The sequence below is a fragment of the Halictus rubicundus genome, unplaced genomic scaffold, assembly GCF_050948215.1.
Source record: "Halictus rubicundus isolate RS-2024b unplaced genomic scaffold, iyHalRubi1_principal scaffold0059, whole genome shotgun sequence".
NCBI classification, from domain to species: domain Eukaryota; kingdom Metazoa; phylum Arthropoda; class Insecta; order Hymenoptera; family Halictidae; genus Halictus; species Halictus rubicundus.
This window is the reverse complement of record NW_027488600.1, coordinates 607483-634600: the sequence shown is the minus strand read 5'-3', so window position 1 is coordinate 634600 and position 27118 is coordinate 607483. Positions and strand designations below refer to the sequence as shown.

General features: G+C 39.3%; 1 protein-coding gene across 1 annotated transcript; it reads left to right on the top strand.

Annotated features, from left to right (window-relative positions):
• The first annotated feature begins 22315 nt into the window (after nucleotides 1–22315).
• LOC143363566 (uncharacterized) lies at nucleotides 22316–26567 on the top strand. Its single transcript, XM_076804136.1, has 2 exons — nucleotides 22316–22891; nucleotides 26473–26567. The coding sequence occupies exons 1-2, from the start codon at nucleotides 22318–22320 to the stop codon at nucleotides 26481–26483; spliced, it is 585 nt and encodes a 194-aa protein (XP_076660251.1). The 5' UTR covers nucleotides 22316–22317; the 3' UTR covers nucleotides 26484–26567.
• The last annotated feature ends 551 nt before the right edge of the window (nucleotides 26568–27118 follow it).

The following is a 27118-nucleotide window of genomic DNA, read 5'->3' as shown; positions in this document are numbered from 1 at the left end:
TTTGCACATATTTCGAAGCCTCTTTATGAGTTGTTAAAATCAAAAACGGAATTCAAATGGGATGATGAAGCTCTGAAATCTTTTGAAAGTTTGAAACAGTTAATGATATCCGAACCAGTTTTATGTATTTATTCACCAACAGCTAATACAGAATTGCACTGCGATGCAAGTTCTTCAGGATTTGGTTCAGTGCTCTTACAGAAACAATCGGATAATAAATTTCACCCTATTTGTTATTTTAGTAAGCGCACAACGCAAATAGAATCACGATATCACAGCTTCGAATTGGAGGCATTAGCGATTATTTATTCTCTGGAACGATTCAGAATATACTTACAGGGCATACGGTTTACTATTGTCACAGACTGCAATAGCTTAAAGTTAACTTTGGAGCGAAAAGAGGTTAATCCTAGAATTCTTAGATGGTCACTTATATTGCGAAATTATGATTATGTATTGGAGCATAGAAAAGGCGAGCGAATGCAGCATGCCGATGCATTAAGTCGTATGTATAGTATACTAGTTATTACGGAAAATAGTTTTGAGAGAAATTTAGAAATCTTACAAAATTTAGACCCGGAAATTAATAAGATCAGATCTAAATTAGAACAAGAGGAGGATAGATTTTTTTAATTAAGTAACGGTTTAGTATATCGTAAAGCGAATGGTAGATTGTTATTTTACGTTCCATCATCCATGGAGGAAAATGTAATACGTGCAAGCCATGAAGAAATTGCTCATCAGGGTATGAATAAGACAGTAGAATATATATGTAGAGTATATTGGTTTCCCTGTATAAAAGATAAAGTAAAAAACCATATTTCAAATTGTTTAAAATGCATAACATTCGCGACAGTTGCAAATAAGATTGAAGGGAAGTTACATTGCCCGGAAAAAGGAAATTTACCTTTCCAGTGCATCCACATCGACCATTATGGTCCGTTGGAAAGAACTAAACACAGCCAGAAACATATCTTTGAAATCATTGATGCGTTCACGAAATTTGTTAAATTTTATCCAACCGTTAGTACAGGCGTTGATGAAGTAATACGACATTTGAAATCTTATTTTTCGAATTATAGTAAACCAAAGAAAATTGTATCAGACAGAGGTAAAGCGTTTACGTCCGAAAAATTTAAAGAATTTATGGCAGCGAATAGTATACAGCATGTTCTTATTGCGACTGCCACACCACACGCAAACGGTCAGATCGAGCGGATAAATCGGTCATTGACACCGATTTTGGCGAAACTTACTGAAACATCTCGTAGCTGGGATAACGTTTTAGTGCAGGCAGAATTTGCGTTAAATAATTCGATAAACAGATCAATTGGAGATACACCGGCTAGACTCTTTTTCGGAACTAATCAGTTAGGACAATGTAGTGATGATTTACGCGAAATTCTTGAAGAGAGAAAGAACGAATATCGAGATCTAAATAGTATTAGGCAAAGCGCAGGCGAGAGAATTCAAGCGAGTAATGCGTATAATGAAAAATACTATGATAAGAAGCGTAAAAAACCAACAAAATATCAATTAGGCGACTATGTGATGATAAAAAATGTAGATACAACTGCGGGTGTGAATAAGAAATTATTACCTAAGTATAGAGGACCCTATGTAGTGAAATGTGTATTAGACCATGACCGTTATATTGTATGTGATCCTGAAAATAACCAGTTAACTCAAATGCCTTATGAAGGAACTTGTTCTGTCGAAAATATGAGACCATGGATTAAAGGTGATCCGGATTAGTTTAAGTGTATTATCGTTGGAAAAAGTTTGTTAAGAAAATGATTATTTAATTTTACGTTTTAATTTAGATTTAGGTTTAGAGTGCAAGTTTACTGAACATTAGATTATTTTTATGTTAAACGAGAAATTTTATTTTGTTCATTCATGCGAAAGGAATGTGTATGTTAATCAAAGTTATATTTTAATTTAATGAGGTTCTTGTAGACAATAAGATGTTTGTGTTTTCTGCGTGAACCGATGATTGAGGGCAATCATGTTGTCAGGATGGACGAACTGTAGTATATAGCACCAGCAGTCGGTAACCGATATGTATTGGTTGACGCGTGTCGAGAGGGCGCGGACCTCCCGACACGCCAGGACCGATCGTATGAATCGGCAGTTCAAATAAAGACGCACCAAAGCCAACACGTGTACGAAATCTTTAGAACCTCTTTAGAACCCTTAGCCTTCCTGATTACGGTCACTACACAACAGTTGGACGATGTTTGGTCCTATCGCTCCTCCTTAATTCGGGAGACAATTTTCCTGTTTCATTATCATTATTATCATTTTTTTACTATTATTATTGAAAGATTCATTGCACGTCGTTATCTGTTTCTATTACAGATTTATTAAGTTCATTACTTAATTTGGCATTTTCATTTGTTTCGACTACCTTTGTTGTAGTTGTATGTAATTTATCATTATTAGATTTTTGAGAGATTACTGATTTAGATTTATCAGTTTCAGATGGAACCATTACTGGCCTTGAAACTACAAAATTACTTTATAACCATTTGCTTCGTATCCAACTAGAATACCTTTCCAGGATTTATCCTCAAATTATGATTCCCTGGTTTTATTATGAACATACACAGTTGATCCGAAAACCCTTAAATATCTTAATTGAGGCTTTTTCGTACGCCACATTTCATATGGTGTTTTTGATTCTTTCAAAACCCTTGTTGGAGTTATATTTAACGAATATGTAGCCGTTAAAGCAGCTTCTCCCCAAGAAGCTTTGTCTAAACCAGCTCCAGCTACCATAGCCCGAGCCTTTTCCGTTATGGTTCTCACCATACGTTCAGACACACCATTTAACTGTGGAGTACGTGGTAGCTTATGCCTTTTTCAACGCAATAATCTTTCATTTCGTTTGACAAATACTCCCTACCATTATCACTATGTAAATTTACTAATTTTAAATTAAAATGAGCTTCGCCTTTGGCAACATAATCTCGAAAGGCAGAAAATACATCTGACTTCCGAGCAATTAATATGTAACGCAATAATGAGAGTATATTCATCCAGAAACAAAACAAAATAATTTCTTTCATTGATTGTAGTTGGAGTGATTGGACCACAAACATCTGTATGAACAATGAATAATGGGCGTCTTACATGACTTTTATCTTTAGCTTTTCGAAATGGTAGTCGTGCTTGTTTACCGTTTACACAAGCTTCGCATAAATTATCGTTTACTCTAACTTTTTCTATTTGCTTTATATCCGCAAACATCTCTTTATTCTTCAACTCTAAGAATTTATTTTTACCGATATGCCCTAAGCGCTGATGCCATAATGTATAATCATCTCTTTCAGCACTAGTTGCTTGAGCAACACAATTTTTAAAATTCATATTAAGCATAAATTCAATAGCAGTTAAATTGTTCAAGGGCTTACATGATATTACAACGTTACCATTTTTATGTATTTTTACTCCCTGTTCGTCAAACGTCACGCTCATTCCTGCCTGCTGAATTCTTCGAACCAAAAGTAAATTGTACGGTACATCTGGACAGTAGAATACATCCTGCAGCGTCCCTTGTATACCCCTGTTGGTGGTGATATGTATGGTACCCCTCTTTGTTGCACTAATGTATGTACCATTCTTCGCAACGGAAATTTTTACTGGTACACTTTTTCATTCTTTTCATGTAATTTTAATTTTGTTACGTGCGGTATCATTACAGTGTATGGTAATCCTTTCGTAAATATATCTGCAACATTGTCATTAGATGCGACATATTTAGCTTTATTAAGCCTTCTTCGTATTTTTCCCTCGTTAAATGATACGCGATATCTATGTGTTTTGATCGAGATCTTTCCACTCTATTTGATGCAAAATCAATCGCTGACTTGTTGTCACATCTAATAACATATGGCTTACATGGTAATTCAGCATTCAATAAATTTCGCATTTCATCATACATCATATTCATGCTTATGATTTCTTTTACAGCATTTGCAAGCGCTACATACTCTGCTTCCATGGTTGATGCAGATATTGATTTTTGTTTATTACTTTTCCATAAAATAGCATTTCCGCCCAAAAATACTACCATCCCACTATAGGAATGCCTATCATCAATATCTGCCGCCCAATCTGCATCGCTGAATACTTCTACTTCGTTGTTACCTGTATGATATGTTAATGCTTTATCTTTTGTTGCGCTTAAATACTTCAATACCCGTTTAGCTTGCATCCAATGGATTTTACCCGGATTTGAAACGAACTGCGCTAACTTAGAAGTTATGTATAATATGTCCGGTCGCGTTGCTAAGGCTATATACATTAACGATCCAATGAGTTGTCTATAAGGTATGTTTTTCATTTCTTCCTGTTCGAGCTCAGTTGATGGACAATCTGATCTCGACAATTTTATGCCTAATTCGACCGGTGACTTTGTACTTTTGCACTCGTTCAAGTTGTACTCGTTTAACATTTTCTCTATATATAGCTCTTGGGATAACTTTATGCTTTCCTTATTGATGTCTATTCTTATACCTAATAAATACGACGCGACACCTAAATCTCTAGTTTCATACTGTGACATCAATAGTTTCTTAACTAACTCTAATTTCTTGGTATTGTTAGTAAATATCAAAATATCATCTACATATATAGTTAATATCAAATCCTGATCATATGTATATGTTACAGTGAAACACCGAAATCTGGAGAATGTCGACTTTCACCGGTGAATGTCAACATTCACATAGTCGCTTGGTGTATGTCCGAAATATTTGCTAAATACCCTTATTTCTGACTTACACCGGTAAATGTTGACATTCACCATGCACTAATGGTGAATGTTGAACATGTTGGAGATTTATATTTTCTTCTCCGTAATTCAGTCGCTATAAAACGTCACGCCAAGTCGTGATTAATTTCGGGTTATGTGCGTTACGTTACATTTCCTCATAAAAAAGGTTTAGGGTTAGGGTTAGGGTTAGGATTAGGGAATCACTTGGAGGTAGAAGGGGGTGAATCGACTTTCGAGTAGAACTACGGGATTAGGTAAGGGTGGTATGCCCCTGGTAAATTCTCCCAAAATTTTGTTATTTTCTTCCTACGACGCTCGGTTTAGGAGATGCAACGATTTTTAGAGGAGGCGAAAATAAATTTGGGGAGGGCAAAGGGGTGGCGAATCGACTTTTGAATAGGAAAGGAATGACCAAGAATTTAAAATACACAGTACATTCTCCACGAGAAAAGAAAATAATAGTAATAAAAAAATGACTTACTTATGTGATTCAAATCTTATTTATTGCAACAACTTAAACTATTATGACACTTTGACTTGCACAAGAGTCCCTTGCTTTTACAACTGCATTTATTTGTGGAACACTTTCTTTTGCAATGACAGCGTGTATAGCCTTGTCCACCGCTTTTCGAATTAGCTGCAGCTGCTTCTCTCAGCGACATTTCTTGAAAAGAAATCTCATCTATGGAAAGTAACTTTTCTTTGCAAATTACGAAATGATTACGTGTGTAAAGATGCTTGAGGGTACCATTTTTATTTGCCAGTTTATAGAAGTCGGAGTCTTCTATTTCAACAACAACCGCTAACACATTTCGGTTATCTGTACGACCACGGTCGACATCAGGGACTTGTATTCGTACATTATCACCAATTTGAGCAGGAGGAAATTGTTTTTGTGAGGTTCGTAACATTTTTGTTGCTTGCAGTAGAAGATTTTCTTTCGCGGCCGCTCTTTTTGTAGAAATCAACTCGTGTTTTTCAGTCAGAATTTGATGTGAAGACGTTGTAGGTTGTAGGTCCTCTTCAATATTTTTCTTTGGAATATGGTTTTCGGTATGACCACCGCTCAAATTTTTTTTATAAGCATTAACAGTTTCTTCAAGCTGTTCTTCGGTTTCAGAAGTATTGGCAATTTCTTCGAGTTGTTCTTCAGTTTCAATATTTGCGATTTGTTCGCCAGGCAAAAAAGACGATGCTATGCCTCTTTTTGCTTTAACGTCAAACATGGCTTCATAAGGACTTTAGCGTATTCCTTCGTGGTATGTAGTGTTCTTGGAAAATTGAACAAAGGATAAACCATCTGACCATTTATTTGTATCGTTATCGTTCATCCATGCAGTTAGCATATTCTGTATATCCTGATTGGCCCTTTCAACTGAGCCTTGTGTTTGACTGTGACGAGGCTTTCCATGAACTATTTTAACATCTTTCTCTACTGGCATAGGACCACACAAATCTGAATGGATTAATTCTATTAATGTTCTCGTTTGTCTACCTTTCATTTGCTTACACGGGGCTTTTGTGGATTTTCCGATACTACATCCATCACAACGTACGCTTTCAATATTTATGTTTTCTAAGCCTCTTACAAAGTTATTCGTTGACAATTCTTTTATATTTGATATGCTTACATGACAAAACCTTCGGTGCCATGTCTCGCTCTCGCTCGCCTTCACATTGCTAACAATATGTTTCTTTTTCTGAAATAAATGACATATTATCCATACATTCCGCTTTTATAGTATATAAGCCATCTTTCCTAAATGCCTCTCCGATTATCCGTTTAGTTGCCTTATTCAAGATGATCGCTTTTCCCTTATCAAATATTACTTTCTTATTTCTATTTTCTATTTGCGATACGGATATTAGGTTTCTTCTTACATTTGGTACATGGTAAACGTTTGGTAAAGTTATGCTGAAAGGATCATTATTCACATAAGTTTCTATATTTACATCACCTATTCCAGTCGCTCTTAAATTATTCTTTATATTACTATCAGCAGAATAAATTACTTCGCTTTTTATTTCTCTGTAATTTGTGAACCATCGTCTGTGCTTGCAGATATCGTGAATTGCACCGCTATCAAGCAACCAACAATTGTCTAACTGCGCACTATTTACTTCTAATAAGTATGAGTCCTTACTCTTATGTGGAAAATGTGTACCTGATTCATGGTTTGGTTTACTCTTCCACTGAGGTGTTCTGCAGTATCTTCCTATGTGTCCCTGCTTGCCACATTTGAAACATTTCCTATCATTCACCCTGGAGTCTGGAATCCGGCGCTGTGGTTCTCTGCTTTGGTTGTAGGCTTCTCTGCTGCGTTGACCTTGCCCACCTTGATAATGTACTTCCTTCATCTGGCAATATGCTTCCTTTTGTTCACTATTCTTCTCAGTTTCCTTCGTTGTCCTTCTGTCATATTCATTTAGCAGAATTCCTTTTATTTCAGAAGATTGGAATTTCTCGTCGTCCAAATTTGCCAATGTCATAACGATAGCTTCGTAATTTTCTGGCAAACCATTTAGCATCGTGTACGCTAAGTCTTGATCTCTTGTTTCGTAGCCAGCTTCTTTCAGATTATCGCAACATGTTTTTATTCTTGTAAGATATGATGTCATAGATTCATCAGGTTCAAGGCGTATTGACACTATTTGTTTTCGTAATTGTAAAATTCTGGCTCGTGACTTCGGTTCAAATACCTTTTTCAATGCCTCCCATGCATCAGATGCGCTCTCGCAGTCGATGATATGTACTTGCTGGTCATTCTCAATACTCAGAGCAATTGTAGCTAATGCTTTTTCTTCTTTCCGCTTGTAAACTTCCAATGCTGCTGTGTCGTTATCCTGCGGTTTTACTGCTTCTTTGGTCACGTGTTGCCACAATTCTCTCTGCACCAATGCCATCTTGATATTAAATTTCCACGATCGGTAATTGCTTCCGTTTAACTTATCAATCCGATCAACTGATTGTGAGTACGATGCCATTTTTTTTCACTTTACTTGTGCTTTGAATCTATGACCACGTGGCGTCTATGCACATAACCTCACTTCTGTTGCTTTTCGTTTTTTTTTTTTTACTTATGCCCATTTATATAAACAGAAATTTTTACCTATGTGTCATTTATTTCATTGCTTTGCGCTTTCTGGGCCCATAACCTTGTTAGGGTTTAACAACAATGAATAAATGGTTCATTTCATATGGGCTTATACACGTGCTACACTTATAGGCTACGTACAGTGACGAACGAACAGAAAAAGAACACACACGAAAGCATAGAGGGACGCACTTCACTCTAACGCATATCGCGCCACCTACATGCACACTTATGGCGGGGAATACGAGTATCTTTTCGTGTCAAACCTCATCAGATGCACCCGAATCCAAGATAAATGTAGTTTTATCTTGATCAGATTTGTCCTTCTCTTCATATTCTCCCACCATAAACGCAACACGTGATGGGTCATAATTTGTTGAGGATGTATTATAATTTCCTGAAGATGCAGATGGTTGTATTACTTCAATTGTTTCAGCCATTTTCTCACTTTGAATATTTGAATGTTTCACTTGTCTTTTATAATAATAGCAGTCCTTTTTAATATGATTTGTTCTCCCGCACTGATAACATCCTTTAATTTGTCCTTTAAATTTAGACGATTTATTTCTATTATTAATATATTGATTTTTAAAATTTTTCGAAATTTCATAATTATTTTTCTTTGTTTTATTTATTTGAAAGCCTGCATTAAGTACTTTTAAACTTGTGTGCCGATTTTCGTTCATTAGCTTCACTTCGTAGTCCAGTAATCTGGTTTTTATGAACGCCAATGTTAAATTATCATCTGATAATGTCTCTATCGCGGTTATTATACCATCATAGGAAGCAGGTAAAGTCATTAATAAATTTGACACTTTGTCAGTTTCTTACAGCACATCTCCCGACTCTTTCGCTCATAAACAGCGTCCGAATCGCGTAGCACTTGCTTAGCACTATTTGATGATTGCACAAAGCTAAGAAAAGAATCTGACAAATATTCCACAATAATTCCGCTACGACCCATTCATCAGTTAGCATATCAGGAGTTGGCTGATCAATAACTTTGATCACCTTTAGTTCAGTTAACAATGAACGAATTCTAAATTTCCATACACTGTACTTTTCATCATTAAATGGTTGAATGTTTCTCTTTCTATTTAAATTTGCCATTGTTTTATTGTCTTCATATTTAACTGTACACTTAAAACTATGCACACACACAAATGTATATATATATACTGCTTATAACTATTTTATTTATCCTTTACGGTCTGTTATTTCACTTAATATACTACGCAAATAGTACACAATTAAACTGAGTTTAATACGTAACTGGGCCCATAACCTATTGGGATATGGGGTTTATTATAATAAACATACAGTTGATTTTAATAAGAAAACTAATTTATTCAAAGAGACTCGGAAGGATTCTTTTAACTCTTGATACCTCGACACTCTGGACGAGACTAACGAAAAATGTGCAACGGAAAACCGTTGCTTAGGTTTGAAACCAGAAACGAAAGAAAAGGCCTGGGCCTGAAATGTGTTTATGACACCCCCCGACCCTTAAGAGTCGGGGTACTGCCAGAGTCCCATTGCTAAGGATAATAATCAGGCTCCGCGTTCCTGGCACTCTAAAGTGTTTCTCAACACAGAGATTATTTTTGCTTGTATACAAATTAGATATGAAAAATCCAACAATAACTATAATAACTTTATCTTTATCTTGCAATGCCCTTCGCCCGCCTGTACAGCGTCGTGTAAGGGATTTCAAAAGGTGCCGCCGCTCCGCGAATGCTTGATCCTTTTCTGAAACACGGAAACGGAACGCATCAGTTTCATAAGCCGATTCCTTCCGGGATTTTAATTTAAAATAAGGAATATTATTTTATTTCGTTCAAGGCTTGTTCCATGACGTCCTCTGTCCAACGAGGTTTCCTGCCTGGTTGTTTGGAGGATGCTGAAACCATATTTATGTTTTAATTTGATTTAATTATCAAATTTCAATTTTTGTCAAATTAATAAAAAATAAATTAATTAACTGTATTGTTACGTCCCAAGTGGGCTGAATTGCAATTTTAGGGGATAGGACGCAGTTTCGAACCTACCTGCATTCACCGGCTACGGTTCGGGTACTTGAGGATTGTTTAAATGAAGGTTGAACCCCTTTTTATAACAAACAACTTATAATTTATTCAAGATTAGGAACTGAATCAGATTATTATGAGGTTACAGAGGTTGCTTACAAAGAACGCATATACAAGGGAGGGTACAAATCATGTTGGTACAAAGACAAAGGTAACAATAGTAGTGATGATATTACAGAGGTGTAACTCTTCGGGCGGTGAGGTAGATGTAATGTCCGCCTTGATTCGTATCACTTCGATTTACGACAATTTTCCGATTTTTACTAGCGGACCGAATTAGCGCGAGTTTATTGGTTTACGATTGTTGAATTTGTACTGACTTTTGAGGGGTTGGTCTCCCTATTTATAAGATGGCCAATTCAATGTTTCCCAGAATGCTGGCCCAAAAGTCTCCACCTTGCATATTGTTGAAATTCGAATGATTTTGAATCTCGCGCTCATAATAAATCGTGCGAACCTGTCGCGATCGATGCGGGATCGATTCCCCCCTCTACCAACATTCTTGGTAGAAGAAGCATGTTCTGTCTCCTCTCCTAAAAGTTGTAACCTTACTTCCGTCTGTATAGCCGAATGGCGTGCATCCTCATTAAGATTAAAAGTAATTTGTATTACTACTATCACACCTAAAATAATTAAAGTTTATTTCTCAAAAGGTTATGGGCCCAGATCTGCCAGATCTGACTCAGGAAAGATAGTAGTAAAAGTCCAAGTGAAGGAAAAGTACGAAAGTTGGCGTAAAGTGAGCCACGTGTTATACATAACCTAAATAGTTACGAACGCATTAAGTGTAGCGTCGCAATAAGGATGTCGGACAAGATCGATATAACCTCGATCAATAAGTTTGATGGTAAAAACTATCATCAATGGAAATTCCAATTAAGTTGTGCTCTAAGAGCAAAAGGTCTTTTTGAAATTACGGAAGGCAAAGAAGTAAAGCCAAGGGTAACTGCCACATCGACTCCGGCGGAAGTCACGGCATATAAGAAATGGATAAAGGATGATGCATATGCCATGTTCTTATTAACCTCAGCAATGGATTTTTCACAGATAACATTAATTGAAAATTGTGAGACGTCGAAAGGAATTCTGGATAAGCTTGATGCAGTGTACGAGCAGAAAACTGAAACGAGCAAAATGTTGGCGCACGAAAGATTTTCTCAATACAAAATGGAGCCGAATGATTCAATAGCGCAGCATATCGCGAAGGTCGAAAATCTCGCCAGACAGCTGAAGGAAGCAGGTGAAGAGGTAAGCGACATTGCCATTATAACCAAAATTCTTGGAAGTCTACCTCAAAAATTCAGAAGCTTTCGTCAAGCATGGTTGTCTATGGATGAGTCGAAGCAAACGATAAAGAACCTCGCGTCGCGTTTGATAGACGAAGATAGCAGCTTAACCACGGCTGATGACTCAGACAAAGCTCTTGCTACGTCATCACGTATTAACAAAGTAGACCGTAAATGGGATCAGAAACATGAAATGAAATTCGATAAATCAAAGATAACGTGCTATAATTGCCAAAAGAAAGGTCATTTTGCTAGCGAATGTAAAGGAAAGAAAGTATACAGAAGTAAGGAACAGCAAGTTCCACAACAAGGAAATTATTCTGCATTCAATGTATATGAAAACGATAATCCATTGTTAAATCGCGACGACGAAATGTGGATTCTTGATAGTGGTGCTACATCGCATATGTCACATAGGCGCGAATTCTTTACTAACCTTCAAACACTAAATGACAATTCTGTAGTGGTTCTGGGAAATGGGCAAGAACTAGCTGTGAAAGGTAAAGGTAGCATAAAAATCAAAAAACTAGTATATGGAAAGTGGTATGACTCAGCAATCACTGAGGTATTATATGTTCCTAACCTAAATAAGAATCTGTTCTCAGAAGGTGTTATCACTAAGAAAGGTATGAAAATTGTCAAGGTTAATTCGGAAGCCAGTATTTACGAAAACCAAAAGCTAATTGCTACTGCTGTACGTAATGAAAGTAACCTGTATCAGATGCAAATCAAAACAGTATTATCACATGAAGCAAATGTGGTAACAAGAGACAGTTTACAGACCTGGCATGAAAGGCTAGGACATGTAAACATTAAATACATTAAAGAGATGGTTTCTAAAAATTTAATCAAGGGTATAGAGCTATCAGACTCTGAACGCTTTTTCTGTGAAGCGTGCGTGTACGGGAAACAGCACAAACTAACATTCGGTCAATCGAAGCACATAAAAGCAAAATGTGGTGAATATATACACAGTGATCTGTGTGGACCGATGTCTGTCTCATCTGTCAATGGAGCCAGATATTTCGTACTGTTCAAAGATGATTATTCAGGATACAGAGTTGTCTTCTTCATCAAGCACAAAGACGACACTCTAGAATGTTTCAAGGAATTCGTAAAATTATCGGAAAACAAGACGGGTAATCCTGTGAAGGTCTTACACGCTGACAATGGGCGTGAATATTGTGGAAGAGAATTTAGAAGTTATCTATCAAGTCAAGGAATAGAACTAGAGACAACTGCACCATACACTCCTGAACAAAACGGGAGATCAGAAAGAGATATGAGAACGATAGTCGAAAGTGCACGTTCAATGCTGTATGCAAGGGATGTTCCATTATACCTGTGGGCAGAAGCTATAAACACAGCGGTTTACATTCTAAATAGAACCGCAACGAGTCAAGCTCCTGACACAACACCACTCGAAATGTGGACCGGTAAAACTCCTACATTACACCACATAAGAACTTTTGGATGTGATGCATACATGCATGTACCTAAAGAATTGCGTAACAAACTTGCACCAAAAAGCAAGAAGTTAATGCTTGTTGGATATGATGGGAATTCAACAAACTATCGATTATACGATGTAAAAACAAAGAAAATTAAAGTTTCACGAAATGTTTCATTTAATGAAGGTGCCACGATAACCGAAGAAAAGAAAAATTTTGTGAGAATACTTCATGATGAAGATGACCAAGAAACTACAATCTCGGATGAAAATGAACATCAAAGTAAGAAGGATGATTCTGTGACCAATACAAAGTCCGATGGATATGACTTACGGACTCGAGATTCAATCAAGAAGCCAGTAAGATACGAAGCACATTTCGCGGACATAAAGATTCCGGAAACATTTGAAGAAGCCATGAAAAGCCAAGAAAGAATACAATGGCAAGAAGCAATTCAAGAAGAAATCGATGCATTAGAAACAAATGAGACATGGAATGTAACCTTCCTACCAGAAGGAAAACATGCCATAGGCTCGAAATGGGTGTTTAGTATCAAAGCAAATAACAACATGAATATTCCTCGTTTCAAGGCAAGATTGTGTGCTAAAGGATATGCACAGAGAAAGGGTGTTGACTACACTGAAACTTTCTCACCAACCGCAAGGTACGACTCCATAAGGATCCTATTAGCGCTGGCGATACAACAAAATCTAAAAATAAAGCAGTTTGACGTTAAAACCGCATTCCTCAATGGGGAGTTACACAATGAGGTATACATGTTTCCTCCAGAAGGATTTGAGGCACCTGATGGTATGGTTTGTAAATTGAAAAAATCACTGTATGGCCTCAAGCAAGCGTCCCGTCAATGGAACGAGCGATTCGATGGTTTCCTAAAGTCAATTGGTTTCCAACAGAGTAACGCGGACAAATGCATCTATCATGGAAAATTCAATGATTCCAAAATATTGCTTGCCTTATATGTAGATGATGGACTACTCATGGGTGAAAATGAAAAAGAAATCGAATCAATAATCGTAAAGCTAAAAACAAATTTCAATATCACGGTTTGTAATAATGTACGTTGTTTTGTAGGAATGGAGATTCTTCGTGATGAAACAGATGGGTCAATATTTATTCATCAAAAGAATTACATTAATCACATTGTCAAAAGGTTCGATATGAAGGAGGCAAATGGGATTTCTACCCCTGCAGATGTGCATTCACACCTATCGATGACGATGGACAATGAAGAACCCTGTAATGTACCATATAGGGAAGCCGTAGGTGGATTGATCTTTGCTGCAATCGTAAGCAGACCCGACATTGCTTTTGCAGTGGGAGTAGTAAGTAGATACCTGGACAAACATGGGTATCCTCACTGGAACGCAGTAAAAAGGATAATCAGATATCTCAAGAGTACCGAGAACTTCGGAATACTGTACACAAAATCAATGGGTACAGAGAAGATTAAGGGATATTCCGATTCAGATTTTGCAAATGATGTCGACACTAGGAGATCCACGAGTGGTTACATATTCAAGTTGAGCGGAGGACCAGTGACCTGGAGCAGCCAGCGTCAACCGACAGTATCACTGTCAACTACGGAGGCGGAGTATATTGCTGCCTCATGCGCAACGAAGGAAGCCATGTGGATTCGACAATTGTTAGCGGATATTGGCGAAAATACGACAGAACCAACAATGATTCTTGTAGATAACCAGAGCGCCATAAAACTAATTGGTAACGCGGAGTTCCATAAAAGGACAAAACACATTGATATACGATATCACTACGTGAAAGAAAGATGTATGAACGGTGACATCAATGTGTCCTATATATGTAGTAAGCATCAACTTGCAGATATTATGACCAAAGCGATACCGCGCGATCAATTCGAGGCGTTACGTACCGAGTTAAATATATTAGACTCACAGTTTTGTATAAAGTAAGTTTCTTCGGAAAGGAAAGAAAAATGTATGTAAGAGTATGGGTAATGAGAGTGAAAAGAAAAGAGTTCTCTCTGGAAAGGAAAGTGTAACCATAGAGCGCTCAATTAGTGGGAGTGTTGAAATTCGAATGATTTTGAATCTCGCGCTCATAATAAATCGTGCGAACCTGTCGCGATCGATGCGGGATCGATTCCCCCCTCTACCAACATTCTTGGTAGAAGAAGCATGTTCTGTCTCCTCTCCTAAAAGTTGTAACCTTACTTCCGTCTGTATAGCCGAATGGCGTGCATCCTCATTAACATTAAAAGTAATTTGTATTACTACTATCACACCTAAAATAATTAAAGTTTATTTCTCAAAACATATTTTAGTTTTTTCTTGACTGGTCGGCTCCTTGTCGTCAGGGTCTTCTTACTAAGGAGTCGGCATCTTTTCCTCGTTACTCAGCATGGCGTGATGCCATTGTTATTGGCTTTTCGGAATGTAAACCGATCTTCATTTGCGTGTTTCGTAGTTGCTATAACTTCTTGTTGCAATGCTGTGGTATTGCGCGCTTGAGCTAACAGGGTTTTAATTTCTTGTGTTATATATATTTGCTTATTATACTATCGTATTTCTACGTTTTACCTCTCGTGTGGCATTATCGGATTTTCGTGATAATCTTTTAGTCTTTAGCGGTCGAACCACCGGACGTGACAACACAATACACAACTTAATATACTAAGCGGCGTCAATGATAATACATAAGACTAAAACTATATATACAAGTGTTGCATACGCAACGGACGCGTGTTAACAACTGCTTTGCGCGGTCGGCATGAAGCGCACCGACTTTCTTTTCGCGTACGTTCTTAGAACGGGGCGCGATGAGCCAGAAGGGCCAGGCGTACACGCATCGGCGGGCACAACGGAGGTGCCAGGGGTTGCCGCGGCCGGCAGGTCCCCAAGACCGAACGCATGTTTCAGAAGCTCTATGGCAGAGAGGATAGGAGAGTGCTCACGCCCGGGGTTTCGGCGTTCCCACTTTCGTGACATCGCCGCTTTAGCATGGCACAGAACCGGGCCGTCTTTCCTGGAACAGAACCGGGCCGTCTTTTAGCATAAAACCGAAAGCACTTTATTTTTTTAACCAGGATTAGAACGTACAGCTTAATTGTTTTACATGAAATATGTAACTAACACGTAAATCTTGTGTACAAAATCTCAAATTAATATAAAGTAAGTATATTATTAATTGTAATGATACGTATTTTATTTTTTTCCAATTTTGTAGTTGCAAACTCTAGTTGTGAAAATGGAAAACTCGGAAAAATTCGAACAAATACAAATTTCATATCGAAGTTTTAAAGCGATCATCCTGAATATTAATTTAATAATGAGCTATTGTCATCAACACTATCTTAAATTTTTTCATATATTTAACTACTGTTATTAGTAATTAAAAAAAATTTTCTTTCATGAATGAATATTTTTTCCACCTCAGCACCATAAGATTTTCACTAGATGACTTAAAAAACATTAGAACTATTTTTAAATAATTTTACTCGGAAACATTCTAGTTTACTCTTTATTCCACCCTTCTACTAATTTTTTATGAGCTGCATCGCAGCTCTGTTTAACACTCTTTTACAACTCAATACCATAGTACATACCACGCATATTTAAAAAAGAACAATTTTTTGTGACAATCATTGAAAAAACAAAAGTGTTTCCACATTTCAACCCTTTACCTGTGTTCTGTGGCACATCTGTAGTTTTATGGTACGCCAACAATCGCTATTGAGTCGCAAGCCAGACCGAACAAAACTAATTAAAGGAAGGCTAAATATGCAGTGTGCACAAAACTCAAAAGAAGCGGATTCCAATCGCTCGTGTCATAAACCGCATTCGATACTTCATCGAAAGGGTGATCTTACATACTTCTGTAACAGTTCCAAGTGCATACTCTTTGTTCATGATACACTCTTTGTAATAATTAAATTAAATTAAATATTAAGTAAATCTTTCACGCCGCTAGCGGCCCTCGCAGAGTTGAGCATTATTTGGGATAAAAAATTATTTAAATAAAAATTCGAATAAAAGATACTTTATATTTATTTGCTATTTGAAGGTTCGAATAAAAAAAATCATCTTTATTGGACGAGTATCGAATAAATCATTTTATTCGACGAGAATTTATCCGACGAATAAAGAGAATTTTTTTCATTCGAAGCGGATTTATTCGAACTTCGAATCATTTTTTCATCTTTTATCTGTATCTTTTATTCGAAGGCTTCGAAGAAATCTTCGAATAACTTTTGCCGAGCGCCGAGCTTCAAAGACCCAGCGACGACGGACGACATACAATGTAAGCGGATGGAGAATCGCGCACGAATGAAAGTTTAAACTTTTAGATTTTTCAATATATCCTCATAAAATTGTGACGAGCGAATGGAAGGGATTTTCCCGATGAAAATGAGGTCAAATTCGAGTGTAATCGAAGAAGTTTCATTGATACGTAATGTTACAATAAAAATTACAATCTTATTAAAGATAGTCCAAATGATGTCGTGTTTGGACTCATTTTCATCGGGATAAACTCTACAACTCATTCGTATTAACAATATTGTTCTGATTAAAAACATAGAACCATAAATTGCCAATAATGCTCGATTCTCCATCCGCTTATATGTATTGTATGCCGTTTGGCAGTCGCTGGGTCTTCGCCGTTCGGCGCTCGACGGTCCTCGTCGGGCGTCGTTGTCACGTAATTAATCGCGAAACTTCACAAAAAAAAAAAAGGAGATGTTGAGCCGCAGCCCAACACTCTAACTTTTATTCACAGTACAATAATACTTATCGTTACGCGCGTCCTCGCCTCCAAATCAAGACTAAAGGAGTTCGCCTTCGGGTGGTCCTCATATACTAAATTCGTTATCTTAAGCTTTTCGATATTAGGAAGGGACCAGTACCGAGAACAAAGGGTTAATCATGTGCTAATTATAAAGGTGACGTTATAATGTAAGTCGTCACATCGTCGTCGTTTATTCGTTGAGCTGGCAAAAGTTATCCGAAGATTTATTCGAAGCCTTTTATCGAATAAATTTTATTCGAATTTTTCTTTTATTCGAATCGTTATTTAAATAATTTGTTATCTAAATAGTGCCCAACTCTGTCTGATGGTAACGCATTCGATTCCCGGTTCGGCGAGGCGAACATTTTGCTATAACTTTTGAACTAAAAAAGATACCAAAATGAAATTTAGACTGAAAAAATTAAAAAGAATCGGGTTTAATGGTATATACTGAAATATATTTTGTATTTTTAAATAATTCTTTTTGTTTTTTTTTAATTTAATTACCCTTAAAAAATGTTCGAAGCTACTTATTAAATAAATAGTCAAATGAGATTAGTGATATCAACGTCGTATTTTTTAAAATTAAATTTAAGGTACGTTCTTAATTTGGCTAATATTGAACTAATTTGATTTCTTATTATTATGTCATTACACTGTTGTAATTGTAATTGCACTGGGAAGAAGACTAATGTATTAGAAAGAACAAGAAAAAAGTGTTTAACAAAAAAAAAAAAAATCATTCCGTGCTGGATTCGATTCGGGACCAAAATATTCTCAGCCGGAGACGTTACGTTAGTATTATTATTACATTACGTCTCCTTCGACGCACTCGCGTAACAGGCGCAATAGAATTAAAAGGGAACAACATTCTTTTGTTTCATTCATCATTTAGGCATAGCAACCGCGCGGAGTCTGAACTAGAATCCTCGACATGAGATTTAAAATTCCATCAGCAACAGCGCCATCGTAGAATATTGGTTCCACAATATTAGTTCTGGATGATACGGTAGGATGTGACACGGAATGGTACGGGGGCTCTAGAGCCCCCCGAGCGTGAGACAGAAAAATACATTGGGTGATTGGTCTACTCCTATACCTCGTCTGTGATATAATATAATTTTTTTGCTCGATACTGAACTGTGGAAAACGTTCCTAGCTCCCCTACTGAACGGAAATGTTACTATTTAGCTTCTTCTAGCGGCCGTTCTTTCATAGCGTGACGATCATTATTTTGTCGGGGACAGGTTCGGTCCGCCTCCCTTAAGGGGGCCGGCAGGGTTTGAAATCCATATGCTTATGCATGGGTCAAAACCTTTTCAAACTATCGCTTCAATATTGCAATGAGCAGTTTAAAACTGGTCACTTGTGTTTCCTAAAAGTCCAATTTATGTCTGTATAGAGCCCAAATTTCGAATTTCTACCTCATCGCGGAGTAATTAACAATATTCGGCAGAAAATTCGAATTCTGAAGCAAGTATGACGTCACAAGATGGCTGCCGCTGAGAGATTCTCTTAATTTCGCGAGATTTAGTGTTCGTATCGAAAAAAGGGCTCTATACAGACATAGCGAAGACATGTACAAACACGGTGGTATGCATTTTTAATTGATTACTTACTTATTTAAGACGTAAAATGACTAGAAAAAAAGGCACAATTTTGCGGTTCCGGTTACTAGCGCCACGGTCTCTCCGCGGCAAACATTGTACGTTGCGATAGAATACGGTCGATAATGCAGATCGATAGTACAGGTTTACGTATGTACGATATGTATGCTGCCGAATATTGTAAATTACTCCCCGATGAGGTAGAAATTCGAAATTTGGGCTCTGTACAGACATATATTGAACCTTTGGGAATGACAATTGACCATTTATAAACTGCTCATTGCAATATTGAAGCGATAGTTTGAAAAGGTTTCTGACCCTTGCACTTGTCGCCACGCGGCTCGTAACGTCAGGCTTGTTTCGAACGCCTCGCGACCGGCGGCATGCTGCCGAATATTGTTAATTACTCCCCGATGAGGTAGAAATTCGAAATTTGGGCTCTGTACAGACATGTATTGAACCTTTGGGAAAGACAATTGATCATTTATAAACTGCTCGTTGCAATATTGAAGCGGCAATTTGGAAAGGTTTCTGACCCTTGTACGTGTCGCTACGCGTCTCGTAACGCCAGGTTGCTTCGAAATATCCGTTATATTCCAGTAACTAACTAGAATGAAATATGTTGTTGTCCATGTGACAGTAGAAGAGGTTTAGCAATAATTTCTTTTTTGCAGCTTGAGAACTATTTTTAGAAATTACAGGCGAAGTTTGCAATTTCTGCATACATTGTCGATGAACGGGCTTCGTTTGCAAATTATTATCACCGGAACTGTTTCTCCACTTCAGCTACACTTCTTTTTGTTTAATTTAGAAAGGATACGGCTGTTGTAAAATAATGTTTTCGACCATGACAAGTAACTTTATAGTGTAGGAAAGTGTAAACAAATTCTTTTTTTGCGTTTTTTTTCGATGATGAGCCAGTGATTCACATGTTGGAAAAAATGTGGTCACATTCCCTGAAATTTCCCCTCCAAAATGAACCCTTCAGAAGAATGGAGAATTCTGATTGATTATGTATAGATGTGAGTTTGTATGTGAATTGAATATGTTCTACAAGAAAGGTGTCATTGCTCAATGAAAACCACGAGAACGTGGTGATTATTTACTTGACCATTAGGGTTTCATAAAATATACTTCAAAACCAGAATTTCATGTTGTCGGCTTTGCAGTCTGCAAGGTACTGTCTGCAAAATATATGTTTAAATAAAAATTTCAAATAACGAATAAAAGATAAAAAAATTTTATTCGTCATTGGAAGGTCATATCGTCGATTTGGGAGTTCTAATCTTAGAATTTAATGGAAAAAGGGCGACACGTTTTTTGAAATGTCTGTAAAATCAACAATTTATAAGAGATCGAAAAATCCTTTGAGATTCGGTCACTAAACACTACATATATTAAAATTTGAATAAAAGCCGAAACATTACTACAACAGGGATGACCCATAGTTCTCGAGGTAAAAAAAGGGTCATTTAGTCGTAAATAGGGATGTGCGGGCCGCCCGATTGTCGGGCGCCCGAATCGTCGGGTCGTGTCACAGAAAGTCGGGCGCGCGATACTTCATGACACATCGGGCGGCCCGAGCGTTTCGGGCTACCCGAGAGTTTCGGGCTGCCTGCTCGACTTCGTCGGGCGGGTTCGGAATGAATCGGACAAGTTCGGGCGAGCGAGTTATCGCGATACCTGAGATTCAACTCTGCGTTCTTATGAAATGCATAATCGTAACAATGATATATGATTTCGAAATAATGTACGTTACACGTGAAAAATTTAAGAGAAAACAGCACAAAATGTAAAAAATTGTCATAATTTACCTTATTTTCATACGTTCTAGTTGTATGTAATTTCGTAAGGATATTTTAACGACATTATCGATACATATGCAAGTTCATTCGGAGGAATAAATTCGTCAGAATGCCAGAAATATTGTCTCTTAAATTTTTCACGTGTAACGTGCATTATTTCAAAATTTAATACAAATAAAGATTATGCATATGTTTGCCAATTATACCTACGGTAATTATAAAAAAGCCAAGTATATTAAAAATTACGAATTATTATCATTATGTATTTCATAAGAACGCAGAGTTGAATCTCAGGTATTGTGATAACTCGCTCGCTCGAACTTGTCCGATTCATCCCGAACCCGCCCGACGAAGTCGAGCGGGCAGCCCGAAACTCTCGGGTAGCCCGAAATGCACGGGCCGCCCGAAACTCTTGGGTAGCCCGATGTGTCATGAAGTATCGCGCGCCCGAATCGAGCCCGCCCGACTTTCTGCGACCCGACCCGAACCCGAATATCGGGCGGCCCGCACATGCCTAATATATATGTCGGGGCGTGATGGCAGCGATGCACCCCGTCGGCAACAACGCGTAACGCCTATAGGACTTAGTTTAATTGTAAAATAACGATTTACCGTACCCTGATAATTGCCCTGCGAAGGGGCAATAAAACAGTCCCTGCGTACCTGCGCTACCCCTCTTCGCGCGCGGGGCAAAGGGAGATGCGAGACAGGGTACCTGGAATGATGGGCTGGGACCCTGTTGAACGTGACCACGGGCGACAGAATAGTTTCCGGGACGGTAGAGAGAAGACTAGCTTTGAGGAAAGCGACTTCTCGAGAGTAAAAGAACAAAAAGACGTACGCGAACATTCTGTGCGGCCCGTGTGCTCGTTGACGTGTCTCTCGTTGCGCTACGCGATCCGGCATCGCGTGTACGTGTAGAGTCCATACGACGTTCGCGTAAGCGCGAAAGGAGCGAAACGATGGAGAACGACGACGGACAATCTCCGACGGGTCCGAGGACGTACGAGTCCGCCCAGCCTCCGACATCAGAAGTGGGATTCTCGCGGGAAAACTCAGCTCCGCGAGTCTCCTCGCCCGAGAACGATGGAACAAATTGGAAGCTAATGTTCGAGATGCTATTAGGACGGATGCAAGGTCCAATAGTGAATCAACCAACACACGCCACCACCCGGATATTCCTGCCAGAGTTCGACCCGGATAAGGAGGACTACAGTGCGAAAGCTTGGTGTAGAACGGTGGATGTGTGTCTCGCAGAGCGACCGATACAGGGCAGCGAATTGGTCATGGCTCTAAGCAGGGCATTGAAAGGTGGCGCGTCCGCGTGGATGTCGCAAGTGAATTACGCTGGCATGAACTGGAGTGAGTTCATAAAAATGTTTCTAGCTCAATATGATACGTTCGAAACCCCTGTGGGTGCAATGATGAGGATCAACGGGGGAAAACCAAGAGAAGGCGAGTCTATGCCTTCATACTCAAACCGTGTGCTGGCCTCATTTACTAATTTATACGCATCGATGTCGACGGAACAAATCGCTATAGCATCAACATTGGCACATTGCGTGCAGATAGATCCTCGACTGCAGCGCGTTGCGTTCACAACAAATATCGATACGCGGGCTTCATTACAAAAGGAGCTGATGGCCTTCGGGTTCCGTAAACGGCCAGTTACCACCGATGGAAGAGAACCGAAGTCAACGGACAGCAAGAAGCCGAAAAGTGTTGTTACGTGTTTTACATGCGGCAAGGAAGGACATAAAGCCACGGACTGTCATCGACGCCAAGGAGCTACCAGGTTGCCGGGACCCAAGCCTGGCACGAGCGGAAGCAACCGGGGACCACCGAAAAAGCCGGTTACCTGCTTCAAGTGCGGAGAGGACGGCCATATTGCTCCACAGTGCAAGAAGGAGGATGGAAGACCACATCCGAGGATACCCATGGAACGGCAGATCAACTTGTGCAGTATCGCCCCGGTAACAGCGGAACTAGCGGAATCGGGTGAGGTCTACGAATTTTGTTTTGATACGGGTGCGGAATGCTCTCTGATAAAAGAGTCGGTGGGAAATAAATTTTCCGGTAAGCGATCTAGAAATCTGACAAGGTTAATTGGTCTTGGCAACGCTAACGTGATGAGTAACTTACAGATCCTGTCCCGAGTGGTAATACACGATCACCGCGTTGAAATTCTCTTTCATGTCGTGCCGGACGAACATTTGAGTTATAGTATTTTGATTGGACGCGATTTGATAACGCAAGGGTTTTCTGTTGAAATTTCGGCGAATAGCTTCAGTCTAAAACGGGATAAGATAATAAAAATTTGCGAAGTTGGCAAAAAGATCGATAACTTTAATAGTGTTGACACAGATGTAGTTGGTCCCCATAGAGAAGAACTAATCGATCTGTTAAAAGGATTTTCTGAATCGTTTGTCCTCGGTACACCTACCGGTAGGATAAGTTCGGGAGAGTTACAAATAAAATTAATAGACCCTAATCGTACTGTTCAACGACGACCATATAGACTTAGCCCTGATGAGAAGCAAACTGTAAAGGACAAAATCAACGAACTCTTGTCTGCCGGGATAATTAGACCTAGTTGTTCCCCGTTTGCCAGTCCCGTAATCCTCGTTAACAAAAAGGACGGTTCTGACCGTTTATGCGTTGATTACCAGGAACTAAATAGTAACACAGTCCCCGATAGGTACCCCTTACCGCTCATAAACGACCAAATCCAGCGACTAAGCGGCGCACAATACTTTACGACGCTAGACATGGCGTCGGGTTTCCATCAAATCCCTGTCCATAAAGACTCGATAGAAAAGACTGCATTTGTTACTCCAGATGGTCAATACGAGTATTTGTCCATGCCGTTCGGGCTTCGTAATGCACCTTCGGTATTTCAGAGGGCCATAAACCAAGCCCTTTCTGGACTCGTAAACACATTTGTAGTTTGTTACCTGGACGACGTTATGATTCCGGCCAACTCTATACAAGAGTCCTTAGAGAGGCTACAAATAGTACTAGAAAAATTAAAGTCAGCGGGATTCTCACTCAATTTGAATAAATGTGCGTTTCTAAAATCACGTGTAGATTATTTGGGCTTTGAAGTGACCGCGGGGGAAATCAGGCCAAACCCACGGAAAGTAAAAGCATTAACCGAATCTTCTCCTCCATCAACGGTGACTCAGCTTAGGCAATTCATAGGCCTTGCTTCCTATTTCAGACAGTTTATACCTAAGTTTTCTCAGATCACTTCCCCACTATACAAATTGACTACGGGAAAAGGAAAGATAGAATGGAAACAGCAACACGAAAAGATCCGACAAGACATTATTGCAAATTTAATAAACGAACCCACACTAATGCTATTCAATCCGTCATACCCAATCGAATTACATACTGACGCCAGCTCGGATGGTTACGGTGCTGTCCTAATACAAAAAGTAGATAGTAAATCTCACGCGGTCGCGTATTATAGTAAGAGAACCACTGACGCCGAATCGCGATATCACTCATACGAGTTGGAGACGTTAGCGGTAGTCAATGCCATAAAACATTTCCGCCACTTCTTGCAAGGAAGACAATTCCTAGTCGTCACTGATTGCAACTCGCTTAAAGCCTCGCGTACAAAAATGGACCTTACCCCGCGAGTACACAGATGGTGGGCATTCCTACAGGCATACGATTTTGACATTGTATACCGAGAAGGAAAACGCATGAGCCACGCGGATTTCTTCTCGCGAAACCCTTTACCGATCAAAGACAGTCATAAACGGATTGAACAGAAACGGGTTAATTTGGCCGAGATATCGGAGAACTGGTTACAAACTGAGCAACTACGAGATGATGAACTGAACAAGATCATTTCCCAATTGGAAAACAATGAAATGGATCCTGATACCGCCAAAACATATTCGTTGAAATCAGGAGTTTTGCATAGAAAAATACAACGTAAAAATCGCAGTCAACAATTACCCATAGTCCCCGTACATTTTCGATGGTCCGTAATTAATAATGTTCACGAGTCTATTATGCATCTTGGTTGGAACAAAACCTTAGAGAAGGCCTATCAACATTACTGGTTTCCTAACATGTCGAAGTACATTCGTAAATTTGTCGAAAATTGTATCACGTGCAAATTATCAAAGTCTCACTCAGGTAAAGCGCAAGCCGAGCTGCATCCTATCTCAAAGGTAAGCGTACCGTGGCATACGATTCATGTTGACGCTACGGGAAAACTTAGCGGCAAAAATAACATAAAAGAATACGTGTTTGTGTTCGTCGACGCGTTCACCAAATTTGTAATTTTACGACATTCCATAAACATAGACGCGGCCAGTGCCATCACAGCACTGAATTACTGCGTGAATTTATTTGGGGCCCCCTCCAGAATTATTGCCGATCAGGGTAGATGTTTCGCAAACAGCAATTTTCGTGAATTCTGCAAGACCCATAATATTGACCTGCAGCTAATCGCTACAGGTACGTGTCGTGCCAATGGTCAGGTAGAAAGAACAATGAGTACGCTTAGAAATATGCTTACCGCGGTAGAACTAAATAATAGCAAGTCCTGGCAAGAGTCCCTTGAAAATGTCCAACTAGCGTTAAATTGTACAGCGAATCGTACCACTAAGCATAGCCCTTTGGAATTGCTGATAGGCAAAGTTGCCAGACCAATATCATTGTCAGTTGCTAATGATAACGGCGAAGAACTCGACCTTTCGGACATCAGAGAACAAGCGACCCAAGCGATCGACCAAAACGCCGCGTACGACAAAACACGATTCGATAGTAACAAAGCAAAAATTGTTAGATTTTCGGTCGGAAATTACGTTCTTATAGAAAATCACGAACGAAATCAAACGAAATTAGATGCTAAATTTCGCGGTCCGTATAAGATAATAGAAGTTTTGCCCAACGACAGATACCGTTTGAAGCCTGTAAGTGGCAATAGAGTACTTAAATATGCTCACGAGCGACTGAGATTGATGCCTGATAGTTCTGTTCCCATAGAGTTTGATATCCGTAGTAATTGGAGCGACACCGAATTAACAGAATGTGCCAGTGTCGGGGATGACAACAGTGAGGAAAGAAACACGTGAAAATCCATGCGTCGTGCTTATTAGTCGTAAGCCATTATTCCCAAACCCAGTTTAGCTGGTAAAGGAGGCGGGGCGATGTAACGGCAGACGATGGATGTATTGGGTCGTGTTGATGACTGCGAAATGTGTGACCACGTGATTGGTCAGGAGTCGTATGAGTCGACTGAAAAAGGTGTGACCACGTGGTTGGTCGGGTGCCACATGGGTGGCTTTGTTCTGCTGTGTCCAGTAGTGGACTAAAAGTTCATGTTGTTGTCTTGAGCTCACGGTGTGTCAGAACCGCTTGGCCGAACTGTTTATTCCGTGGCACCGAATTATCTGAATATGTTTTTATCCAGAATTGGTTAAGATTGCCCGCATGACATCGAACGCGTGTATAGTGCTTCGACATAGAGTACATGGCAAACATGGCATTCAGAGCTCAATCGATATTTTGTCAGAATGGACGAACGGGAAACATAGATGGCATTTCTTTTCCAGACGATGTATAAAGTCGTTGCAATTCCACACGAGGACGTGTGACAGTCAGGAGGGCCGTGTCGGGGCGTGATGGCAGCGATGCACCCCGTCGGCAACAACGCGTAACGCCTATAGGACTTAGTTTAATTGTAAAATAACGATTTACCGTACCCTGATAATTGCCCTGCGAAGGGGCAATAAAACAGTCCCTGCGTACCTGCGCTACCCCTCTTCGCGCGCGGGGCAAAGGGAGATGCGAGACAGGGTACCTGGAATGATGGGCTGGGACCCTGTTGAACGTGACCACGGGCGACAGAATAGTTTCCGGGACGGTAGAGAGAAGACTAGCTTTGAGGAAAGCGACTTCTCGAGAGTAAAAGAACAAAAAGACGTACGCGAACATTCTGTGCGGCCCGTGTGCTCGTTGACGTGTCTCTCGTTGCGCTACGCGATCCGGCATCGCGTGTACGTGTAGAGTCCATACGACGTTCGCGTAAGCGCGAAAGGAGCGAAACGATGGAGAACGACGACGGACAATCTCCGACGGGTCCGAGGACGGACGAGTCCGCCCAGCCTCCGACATATATATAAAAGTTTATAGCATTTTCCAAAGTTTTATATATGTTTAAAATATATAAAACCGGGAAGTTAGCCGCGTTGTCTTAGT